Source organism: Condylura cristata, unplaced genomic scaffold (assembly GCF_000260355.1).
Source record: "Condylura cristata isolate star-nosed mole 26May11 unplaced genomic scaffold, ConCri1.0 scaffold00024, whole genome shotgun sequence".
Lineage (NCBI taxonomy): Eukaryota > Metazoa > Chordata > Mammalia > Eulipotyphla > Talpidae > Condylura > Condylura cristata.
In genome coordinates, this window is record NW_004567125.1 from 24,337,531 (window position 1) to 24,349,657 (window position 12,127).

The 12,127-nt window shown below is 46.4% G+C and overlaps 1 protein-coding gene across 1 annotated transcript in view; it reads left to right on the forward strand.

Annotated features, from left to right (window-relative positions):
* The window catches only part of CACNA1E (calcium channel, voltage-dependent, R type, alpha 1E subunit), a 291,648-nt gene that overhangs the window by 247,547 nt on the left and 31,974 nt on the right, over positions 1 to 12,127 (forward strand). The window contains exons 28-35 of the mRNA XM_004688539.2: positions 426 to 586; positions 1,058 to 1,195; positions 2,030 to 2,231; positions 2,986 to 3,150; positions 3,747 to 3,857; positions 8,174 to 8,257; positions 8,931 to 9,056; positions 11,993 to 12,058. Of these exons, the coding sequence (XP_004688596.1) occupies positions 426 to 586; positions 1,058 to 1,195; positions 2,030 to 2,231; positions 2,986 to 3,150; positions 3,747 to 3,857; positions 8,174 to 8,257; positions 8,931 to 9,056; positions 11,993 to 12,058 (1,053 nt within the window). The remainder of the gene's footprint in view (positions 1 to 425; positions 587 to 1,057; positions 1,196 to 2,029; positions 2,232 to 2,985; positions 3,151 to 3,746; positions 3,858 to 8,173; positions 8,258 to 8,930; positions 9,057 to 11,992; positions 12,059 to 12,127) is intronic.

Genomic DNA, 12,127 nt, shown 5'->3' on the forward strand with positions numbered 1-12,127 from the left:
CAGAAAGGTAATGAGAAAGCCAGTGTGTGCACCGAGTCAAAGAATGTCACCAAGTCCATGGGAGATCAGGGACATGGCGTTTGTTGGCTAAAATGGACCAAATGAATTCAAAGATTCCTTTCTGCAGCCAGTAGCTTTGCTCTCACACTACATGTACCGCCTAGGACCCCACAAAGAGCTCCCTTTAGGCCAGAGGCCCTCTGCTGAGTCAGTTGGCTTTCAGATTCGTGGCATATGTTCTTCCCAGGAGGTAAGTTCTTGCAATTATGACCAGTTGAGGAGGCAGCCCTGAATTCCATGATTGTTACTTCTTAGTGGGATGGAACCTGCGGGGGAAACTTCTTGAAGTGGTCCCAACTCAGCTCTGGGCACGCACCCAGGCCCTCACAACGACAACAGACACGGCAGGTCCATTTCCCCCGCAGGCTGTCTTTGACTGCGTGGTGACTTCCTTGAAGAATGTCTTCAACATACTCATCGTCTACAAGCTTTTCATGTTCATTTTTGCTGTCATCGCTGTTCAGCTCTTCAAGGGGAAGTTCTTCTATTGCACAGACAGTTCCAAGGACACAGAGAAGGAATGCATGTAAGTGCAGCTGCCACTTGCTTTTCTGCTAAAGTGTGCTCCAGGGAGGCCACTCACCCTTGCGGGTAGGTCTGTGCGCTCGCTGCTACCTGTCTCCACTTGGTTTTAGGAAAAAGGCAACATGGAGCACCTCTTGTGCCAGACTTGATACACGGTGTTTTCCATTCAGTCTTTCATTTTTAAATCTTGGTAATGCCTCCAGAGACAGGTTTATCTGCATTTTGTAGATGTGGAGACTGAGGCTCAGAAAATGTAAGTCAGCAGCTCAAGGTTATTTGGACACTAGTCAGAGGATTAGGATTTAATCTTCCATGTCTGTTGAATACCAAATCCCATTTTCTATGCCTCCTTGTAAACACAAGGAGTTCCAGCCATACCTACCTGACATTATTGAAGTTCACAGGATCTCCTTTCTCCATTAAATAGCTGCTTGAAAAGACCCTCTTTTATTTATTTTTGTTACGGCTTTAGAGGCAACTATGTCGATCATGAGAAAAACAAGATGGAAGTAAAAGGCCGGGAGTGGAAGCGCCATGAGTTCCACTATGACAACATCATCTGGGCCCTGCTGACCCTCTTCACCGTCTCCACGGGAGAAGGGTGGCCGCAGTGAGTGACGGGCTTGGTGGACGTGCTTTTCTGTACACGGGGATCTGGCCACGTGGTTGCCTTGAGAAGCTGATCTGATTTGAACAAGGCTAACCTCTTGTTATTGTACCAGGCAAAGTGAGTGTCTGAGTGGGTGAGACAGGCAGAAGAGAGGGAGAATGAAACTCCTTCAGGCAGAAATCAGGAGGGATAACAAAGTCAGCAAAGGGTTTGAAACTCTAAATGTTTTAGCCGACTGTTGAGAACTTCAGTGGAGTCATCTGACTCTTCTAGAACATAAGAATTTTGAACAGCTCTCCTCCCCTGAGGAGAGTCCCCAGGGTAGCTTTGGGTAGGGTTCCCCTCCAAGTTGGCCCTGCACCTGAAAACTGAGGATTAAAAATGAGCTGGCAGAACCCAGCGACACTTTCTGTGATCAGGGAGAAGAGAGCAGAACAAAACTTCTTGTGCTGCCTATAGCTGAAGTCTGATTTCTCAGACTTGGCAGTTACCAGTGCACACCTTTTGGGCAGCAACACATTCTAGTTGGTCACAAAATGCCAGTTGAAACCCCAAGTCTCTTGGTATTGCATGTGATGACCTAAACTCTGTAGGAATGTTACGCTGAGCCTTAGGAGTTGAATGCCTGACAGAGCAGGAGCAGTGTCTGGGATTCGCTGCATCTTCACCAACTTGTGACCCTGCCTCCCCACATTACTGGCGGGTCTTCAGGTGGGGAAGTCAGATTAGAAAATAGACTAGGTGGCAATCCCCTAATGAGTGTCAAGTCTGAGCAGCTAGCTGCTGACACTGCCTCCACCCTCCGGGCACTCCCCTCCCCCCTCTGCCTCACAGAGTTCTGCAGCACTCGGTGGATGTGACAGAGGAAGACCGAGGGCCCAGCCGCAGCAACCGCATGGAGATGTCCATCTTCTACGTGGTCTACTTTGTGGTCTTCCCCTTCTTCTTTGTCAATATCTTTGTGGCTCTGATCATCATCACCTTCCAGGAGCAAGGGGACAAGATGATGGAGGAGTGTAGCCTGGAGAAGAATGAGGTAATCAAGGGATCTTGAGCACAGATGGCAGGGGGGCCCCCAGTGGTGTTAGGAACAAAGCCTGGTTTTTCCTATTAAGAGTTAGAGAGAGATGGCAGGGAACATTAATGATTCAGTCATTAAAGAAAGACTTTTTGGGTATGTTCTATGCTCCCAGGCAGGGGCTACAGAGAGCCAGGAAGCTTATCAGGTACTGAAGATGCTGTCCATTCCTTTGCTCAGAACAGAGTCTGGAAGCAGGGTGCCCGATGCCTGAACAGTATAATATTAAATTGACCGCTCACTGGCTGTGTCCCTCAGCAGAATGTATTTGCTACGAGGGCAGGGAAAATGATTGGTTTATTACCATTTTTCTAACCACAAGCATAGTTCTGGCACAGTCCGGTATTCAGTAGTTTTATACTGAAACTGAACTAGACACTCAGAGATTATAAGAGAAATGCTTAGGGCTATGGGAATGCACAGGGAGACAGATTTCCACTTCTGACGAGTGGTGATGGGTAAGACTTCCTGCCTGTACCTCTCCGCTGTGTGATGCGACACCTTGAATGACCATGTGACAGTCCCCTCCAGTTCCCTGTATTCTGCACCTCACCCATAGTTTTGCCCAGATGATCCCTGTTGCCAGTGTGACTTCTCCTTGCCCAACCCTCACTTTTTGCCCCACGTGCCATGCGCTCTAGCCATCTTATGGAGAGCCCCCCAGGGTGCAAGGCTAAGGGTGTGGGGGCTCACGGCTGTGACTTTCCCACAGAGGGCGTGCATTGACTTCGCCATCAGCGCCAAGCCACTCACTCGCTACATGCCTCAGAACAGGCACACCTTCCAGTACCGTGTCTGGCACTTCGTGGTGTCCCCGTCCTTCGAGTACACCATCATGGCCATGATCGCCCTGAACACCGTGGTGCTGATGATGAAGGTGAGAGGCCTTGCCCGGGGCCCTTGGGGGGGCTGGTGCCTGGGGCTTTTCCTTTACACCTTGGCCTGGACGCCTGCCACCCTGGAAACACCCCCACCGCCTCACCTGCTTTCCTGTCGTGGAATCTCTTTTTCGGTATTGTCTGATTTGACAGCCCAGTCTCTGGGTCTTTGGGGCAAAATGCAGGGAAACATAGTAACCATTTGTCCAGTAGTCCCCAAGACCACAGCTGGTGATGGCAGTCATTTAGGCGGGGAAACGTGGGAAGACAGATGAGTGTAGGGTTCCATGGAGCGTGCCAAGAGCCTTGGTCCTGTTAATGCTAAATAATAATTAACTCTAGAAATTGTTCCCACCCCACCACCTTCATCTCTAGGAAGATGGGCTGTTGGCTGATAAGCTTGTCTGTGTTTGCCTCAGTCTTGCTTCGCCATTAGAATATGGAGTCCTGTTCATGCGTGGCATCCATCTCCTTGTACACCTCATGCCAGAGGGTCCGCAAGGGCAGGCGTAAGAGATGGCTGGCCCCAGTGGCACGGAATGCCCCCTCACCTTCAGCCTGTGATTCCTTGTCCCCTCTTTTCTCTCTGCGGCAGTACTACTCTGCGCCCTGTACCTACGAGCTAGCCTTGAAGTACCTGAACATCGCCTTCACCATGGTGTTTTCCCTGGAATGTGTTCTCAAGGTCATCGCCTTTGGCTTCTTGGTATGTCACAGAGCCTATCCCAGTACCAGGCTGTCGTCCCATCTTTTTTTAAAAAATAGATTGATTTATGCATACAGACCTGGGGTGCAGGCCAGAGGTACAGGGGAAGTGAGAGGATTCACTAGAGACAGATGGGAGCAGAACAGGCAGATTGAGGAAGTTCACTGTGGAGCAGCGGGCAAGACAGGAGAGGTCTGCCACGCCATGTGGATCACCTCCAGGGCGGGGGATCAAACTCACACTGAAGTGGCCTCATCCAGCTTCGCAGTGCTGCGCTCCAACCCATTGCACCACCAGGGAGGGTCCTGTTTTCCCTTCTTTTGGGTTGCGTTCCCTGCCTCTTTTGGATGAAGGGTGTTTATCGCCCCATCTGCCGTAGAGATCAGATTTTGTGCAAGGCCCCAGCCCATACCTTTAAGGTCACCGCCTCTGAGCCTGTCATCTGCTGCCAGGGTTGAGGGAAGACAGTCAAGGATGATAGTAAGGAAAAAATAAACCTTGAGTGTTTATTTACTAATAAAAGGTCTAGGAATTTCACAACTCAAATGGGAAAATATCTTCTCTCTCGTAATCTCAGATATAACAGATAATAATTTACCTATTTACCTTTTTCCCATTAGCCACATGAAAAGTACTTTCTGCCAACGCAAAAAAAAAAAGTTTCATAAACTCGATGACTTTTAAGGGTGTGTGCGGAGGGTGGTGGGTAGCATTCTGCCATTGGATTTGGGGTGGGCTGATATGTATTTTTTCTTTTAAAGCTTTATTTATTTGTGCATACAGAACTGGGGTACAGGCCAGAGGCTCAGGGGCAGTGAGAGGCTTCACCAGAGACAGAGTGGGGAACAGAACAGGCAGATCGACGAAGTACACTGCTGAGGGGAGCAGCGGGCGGGTCAGGAGAGGTCTGCCACGCCATGTGGTCACCTCCAGGGCAGGCGGGAATCAAACTCATGCAGAAGTGGCTTTAGCTTCTCAGTGCTGTGCTTTAACCCACTGTGCCACCAGGGAGGGCCATGATATGTATTTTTATGGTATGGATCCTCCTTTTACTTCAACTGCTGATTATAATTGGCAAGTTCTTGCATCTGTTCTCCAGAGTGTCCAGTAAACCTAGCCCTTTGCTTTAGTGTCCTATACACAAAATCACTGCCCTGTGCCACCAACCCCTCTCTGCCCCACTTACAAACAGGATCAGCAGGGTGCAGATAAATCCACTTGACAGCTGCATCACACTTGGTGTGATTTACCATCTCAAATTACATGTGTAAGGAACTTTTCTTGCAAACAGAAACTTTGCTATTATCTGAATCAGGGTATGTTTGGTAGCAACTTTAGCAGGGACTCTGGCTGGGCTTGAGAGCTGGGAGTGTAGATTTCAGGCTTGCTTTTGACTGCTTAATGGTTCTTTGAAACGTCACAGACTTGATGGTTTAGGGAGGAGAGTTGAAGGGAACCCATTGAAGATATTGTTGTTTGCTTGACTCCCTTCTGAATGTTTTGAGACGTGAGGAAATTTAAAAAATGCGGAAAGCAACTACTACCAGCAAAGATGCTTTATAATAAATGCCCTGAGCAGGGGGGGCAGGGGCGGAGAGAAGCTGGTGCCATTACAGGGAAAGATTTTCTATGCTTCTTGATTACTTGCATGTGGTATTGACATTGTCTGTGACTTAAGTCCCCAATTATGTGTCTAATTATGGTGAATGCTGACTACATGCTTATAGGCTTAACTAGATGACTCGGCCCCATGCCTGCCTCCTTCCCACCCTCACCCTCACATTTCATTCAGGGTTTGGAGGCATTTTCAAGCTATAAAAGACACTGCTAGTCCTGAATGTCTGTGCATTGACATAGCATGCTAGGTTTCCAGAATACGCTGATACACTCTGCTTTGTTAAACTCTTTATGACTGAAATAGGCATGGTAGATAAAATCACTATTACTTTAAATGAGGAAGTTGAAAAGCAAAAAAAAAAAAAAGTAACATTTTAAAGATTTGATAAAAAGCTGTAGAATTGGAAAGAGGAGGGGAAGTAAAAGGGAGAAGAATAATTAATATATGCTGTTATCCATTAAGTACCAAATGCTTTGCAGCTCTATTCATCAGGCCTTATTGTTTTATTTTATGAGTGAACCAGGGCTCAGAGATCACTAGTCCTCTGCCCAGGCAGAGGAAAGGCAGTCTTAGCTCAGATTCTGGTCTGCCTGCCTCCGGAGTGCACACACTCTCCACCACAATCTGCTATGTGCTATGCTATTCTAAACTGTGTGTTATTCTAGAGCATCCTTCTGATGCAAACCTGTTTGTGTTCTCTGTACTATGTGGGGACTTGCCATGAGTTAGGCACTCATCCCAGGGAGGGAATGAAAGAGACCCCCTGAGAATTGAAAAAACTCAAACTCATTGTGGCCCCACTCTGTATCTTTTGAGGAGGAGTAACTAGATCTGATACAGGGAATCAGTATGAGTGGGCTGAAGGAGCTGCAGGAGAAATAAAGGACCTGAAAAATCCACCAACCAGATAACACTCTGCCTCACAGGACGTGGGCTGTGTTTCCAGCTCCAGAGCTCAGGTGAACATGGACCTTGGCATGTCACAGAGCCTATGCCAGTATTAGGCTGTCTTCCCTTCTTTGGGGGTGCCATCCTTAGGAGGCGTCTGTCCTTAACAGATGTGAGTTTGTGAGGCTGTCCGTCTCCCTGCGTGCCCAACAGATACCCCTCTAAGCTTCACTTTTCTCATTCATAAAATGAGAACAACAGCTACCTTAGATGCTCTGCAGTGTGTATCCAGGTAGGTAATGTGCCCCGGGTCCCGACCATCTTGTTCTCATAGATGCTCAGGAAGTACAGCTTCTCTCCCACATGCGCTCTGTCGTGTCTCTCCCTACTCCACTTGCCCGCCCTTCCACTCGGTGTGCTCTGGAGAAGGGGGTTGTATCACTACCTAGAGGATCCCTGGGAAGAGTCAGTGAATTGAGAGATTGCCAGGACCTGGTCCCACATCCAGCACATACAGTGAAGAGTCACTACTGCCCCACGTGAGGAGGGCAGGGGAGCACTTCTGCCAGGCTCTTATGGGTGGTGCTCTCCCAAACAAGCGGTGACTATTTGGAGACCTGGTGTCCAGTCTCTTTGAAGGACTGTGAGCCAAGAATGTGTTCATCTGAGTTCTGTGGCTGGGAACACAGCCCACTCTTTTTTTTTTTTTACAAAAGTTTATTTTTACATCATCTTGTACATTTTTTTTTCATCTCAATTGTAATACCCGTGTGTTTCCCATCACCAAGTCACCCGTGTGCCATCACCATAGTCCAGTGCATTTTCCCTCCCCCTACCATTTTTGATCCCATTCCCCACTCCACCCCCACAAAATGTATATGGCTGTTCATTATTTTTATTATTTTCTTGCCTGGTCCATTATACTCCTGCTATGAGTGAAACCATCCGGTATTTTTCTTTCTTTTTCTGGCTTATCTCACTAAGCGTGATCTTCTCCAGCTCCATCCATGTTGCTGCAAACAACATGTACACAGCCCACTCTTTATGAAGCAGAGTGTCATCTGGTTGGTGGATTTCCCAGGTCCTTTATTCCTCCTGCAGCTCCTTCAGCCCAGTCATTTCATTACTGCTTCCCTCTATCTTACTTAGTTACTCCTCCTCAAAGGGCATAACAGAGCAGAGAAAGGGGAAAGATGAAGTCTACTCAAACTAGTGCCGATCAGCAGTTGGCCTGAAAAGGCTCGATAAATAAATAAATAAATAAATCTTTGCAAAACAGAAAAAGGCACAATGTACTTCGTCTGAAGAAAGTTCCTCTCACATCTGCAATTTCTAGTCACTTAGAATTTCTGTGACTTTTATTCTAATTGAAAGTTGGAACTGTGTACTGACAGGGTCATGTGACACAATATAGCTAATGTAACATTTTCATGGCAGGGAATCTTAGTGATACTGTAAATAATTTGATTGTCTTCTGGGTGACTGACAATCTTTGTTGTTTGGATTTATGCCCTTGGTCATCAGCCCCTTTCTTACATAGGAGCTTTTTAATGACAGCTTCAAAAACAAGGTCGCCAGCAAATGATGGAACTGCTTCCCAAACAGATCTTCCTACATTAGTAAGGAGAAAGAGATTTTCTAGTTAGTTAGAAATAGGAAACTGAAGTCAAAGTTAGAATGAACTTGTACATGTATTGAGAAGTTTTAATTCCAAGTGGCAAGGTTATATGATGAAAGGTGTCGTTTCTCCATTTTTGTCCCTTTCTCTTCCCCTTTTTGGGATGTTCCTGTGACTGAATTTACTTGGTAGAACTATTTCCGAGACACTTGGAATATATTTGACTTCATCACCGTCATTGGCAGTATCACGGAAATTATTCTGACCGACAGCAAGGTAAGTGACTCCTAGATCCTTCTCTTTAAGCTTGGCCCTGGAATAGTTAAAAAAAAAATCTATATATTTTCTAACTCTTCAAACCATGTGTGCAGTCCTCCAAGTTGGGAGTTCACTTCCTCACACTAGAGCTTTAGACAGAAATGCTAATATTAAACACTGGATTTCATGGAGGTTTTTCATGAGAGGTTTTTGTTATATTTGCATGACTCAAGCAGGCATCTAATGGGGTACAAGGCATAGATGATTCCAGGAGAGCACTGGCTACATACTGTGTTCTGCTAGATTCTTTGGGAGATAGAAGAGAATAATAACTTTGTTCTCAAGTTCCTTAGACCTGCCTGGATTATTTCCCTAAAATTGTTCATCCTAAAGATGACTTGGAGAGCTTATTGTAACTCACAAATACTGGAGAGTCATCCTGAGCTAGAGGGATTATTAACTTTTGGCCTCCCAGTGCAGAGTGAGGACCATGTGCAGTAACTGTGTGGGAAATGAAGGCAGGCCGAGGAAAGCTTAGCACGAGACTGCACTGGCCCACTGGCTGGAGTTGGGATTGAGAATGAAAGACAGAACCCATGTCCACTTTCATGATCTGAAAGAGAGATAAGTACAAGAATGTTAAATGACCATAATAATATCACTAATTACTTGTTTCCTCTTGGTCCACCAGCTGGTGAACACCAGTGGCTTCAACATGAGCTTTCTGAAGCTCTTCCGCGCCGCCCGCCTCATCAAGCTCTTGCGGCAAGGCTACACAATACGTATTTTGCTCTGGACCTTCGTGCAGTCCTTCAAGGTAAGAGCCCTGGCTCCCTCCCTGAGGCTTGAGGCTGTCTCATCAAGCAGCACATCAGGTGACACAGTGTCATTACACAGGCCCCTCTACCTTGGGAGCGAGTGTCTGAACTATCAAATGACATAGCTCCCCTTCATCACTCATAACTGGTCTGGACAGTGGTCTGCTTATATTTCCCTGGATAATATCTAATTCTTGCAAAACACTGCAACTTGGCAACTCACTGATCTTTTGTCTGCTGAGGCAGGAGGTCTTGTTTTGTCAGGTGGTTTCTTCCTAAGGAATCCCAGAGCATCCTGAGCGAGCCCTCTCCAGCATCCAGCCAGCCTCCTGTGGCCACAAGTCCTCTACATACTCAAAGATGGACAGTCTGTTTTATGTAATAGTCTTTGCAAAGAGCACCCTAAACTGTATTTTATGGCAAGGTGACTCACACCCCCACAATTCCTCCCACGTCATCTTTACTGTGTGTTTGCTGAAGCACTGAGTATATGGCACCTGTGTCCTACAAACAAATAGTATTCTGGGCAAGGTTAACAGTGAAGGGCTTTTGAATGGTCTATGGGGCTGAACACGTGTGTGTGTGTGTGTGTGTGTGTGTGTGTGTGTGTGTGTGTGTGTGTGTGTGTGTGAGAAATATGAGTTCATCATATCACATCTGAGATCCACTTTCATGGCAGAGACTTCTAGTAAAAGAAAAGTTTCAAGACATACTTAAATAATTTCAGACTCCAGCATATATTCATACTCATTATTATGAAGATTGAAGGACCTAAATGCTGTTCAAATACCTTCTATTGTTCTCTTATTTAGAAAAAGTTAGTGAATGTTTTCAAATTTGATAAACTTTATTCAAAGAGCAGAGATTGTGGATTCACTGAATTGTCTTTATTTTGTTTCTTTATGTATTTAACTTACAAACTGAACTAAAGGCAACACACCAGTGAATTCAGTTTCTCCTCATTCTGAATAGGATTTACGCCATGCCATCATTACTGTCATTACCACTGAATAGTACTCCATTCAGAACCTGGGGGATTGAGATGGGAAACAAGCTGTAAGGATGTTCAGACTCCTAAGAACAACCTTGACATTTTTTATCGTATCCTGAGTCATTGTTTGGGATGATAACGCCCACAGAGGCCTCACCTCAATGTAAACTATTTTCCCACAGCCAAATGACAGAGGAGAACTCTAAAGCCTGAGAAAGAATTTATTATTTGAGTCTCAGATGAATTTGGATTTAGAATTTGAAACATGAAATGCTGTTAAGCATCTCCCCCCACTTGTTTTAGAGGCCTGTCCAAGAAGTTACAGTTAAGTGAGTGAGTCTCTTAAGAAATACATGTCAGCCTGTCATATTATCATCACCAGATCTCTGAAAAACTCTCTACTATTGAGAACAAAGAAAAGAATGTCAAAAAATGATGGTCAAATGGTTCACTTATCCCAGTGACTAGAGAGAACAATGCAGACAGGTGAACACGCCTCCAGATGACACTAATGGACAGGTGTATCCTTTTTGGTGCAGGCCAGGAACACGATATAGAAGTTGTTTTCTTAAAGATGGTTTAACCAAGGCTGCCTCTGCAGACATGTAGCTGAGAGCCCCACAGTGTGAACAGCATTGTCACTGCCTCTCTGTCTCCCACCCAGCCCTGGCACCACCCAGCTCGCCCTCACTGCCCCTACCCAAGCCACTTCTCCCTTTTTTCCTTATGTCGTGTTAGAGTTTATACCATGACCAGAGTTTATACCTCCAAAGCTGGGGGTAGGAGAGATGATCCAGAGTCAGAAATGTTAGAGTTCGAGAAGATAGAATAAGGGCCAAGGGAAGCAGCTCCCCAGGGTGCAAGAAACCTGTCTCCTTCAGCAGCAGAAGCTGCCACCACAGCCCTGGATGTGGCACCTTCCTCATTGCAGACCTTAGGAACCAGCACTTCATTGCTTCATTGCCACAACTTTTTTTTGCTCCTTAATTTTATCCATTACTCAGGGGGTAAAGGCTCTTCATTTAGTTAGCTCTGCTGATAAGCTCTGTGCTGCTCGGGCAGTCTGAAAGCCTGCATTGGGCTCCGGGATGCCTGTGGTACACACTCATGAGGGTGTGAGACTCAGTTGTGCCGTCTTCCAGGGAGCCCACCAAATGTGAAAGACAGACTTCCATGCCTGCACTGGGGTCACCCCAGTATTATAGTAACCACCCTGGCCTCAAATCCAAACTTCTCTGCGTCTCCGTCACTTGACCCTTCCCCCATAGTTGAAATGTTATCACCCCCAAGGGGGCAACAAGCATGCATGGTGTGGAGTTACAGGCTTCATCATAGTCTTGCAATGGTGAACGCCAACCAGGCTCTTTGGAATGTTGCATGCCACATAATGAAGCATGAGGAGACTTTGACTTTGGGAAAAGGTGTCTCCTCAGATGATGAGAATGTTCTAGGAACTGAGAAACAACTGAGAGCCCTGTTGTTTCACACTGCTGCCAGATTTTGGATTTCACATTGAGGGAGGGAGGATGGGAAGGGGTAATGCAGGGATCTGGACACCAACTCTAGAGGTTTGCCATATCATTTGCATCACAATTGCCTAGGTTATTAATGTTCTGCATGCAAAGTGGGCTGGAGCTCAGGCCCAGGCCATTCTCTCAGCTTTTCTTAAAGATCTGGGTCATACTCTGAGTGAATGCCTCTTCATAACAGATGGTACATATTACAGATCGCTGAATGGTTGACCAACAGCTTTCAGATCTGTTGGAGGATATGAATATCTGCAAAAGTATGGTACCCCAAAACAGAACAGCTCCAGGTAGTTACAGAATCCCAGCTCTCTGTGTGATGCAACTTCCAGGCAACTGTTCCTGGGTGGCCAGTGACTGCAGGATGATAAGCCTGCTGACCTTAGACTTAATGGCAGTGTCTCTGCTTTCCTTGCAGGCCCTTCCCTATGTCTGCCTCCTGATTGCCATGCTCTTCTTCATCTATGCCATCATCGGGATGCAGGTGAGCTGGGGCTGGGCAGGGTAGGGTACCCTTCTTGTTCAGCTTGTCCCTGGCTACCAGCCTGAACAT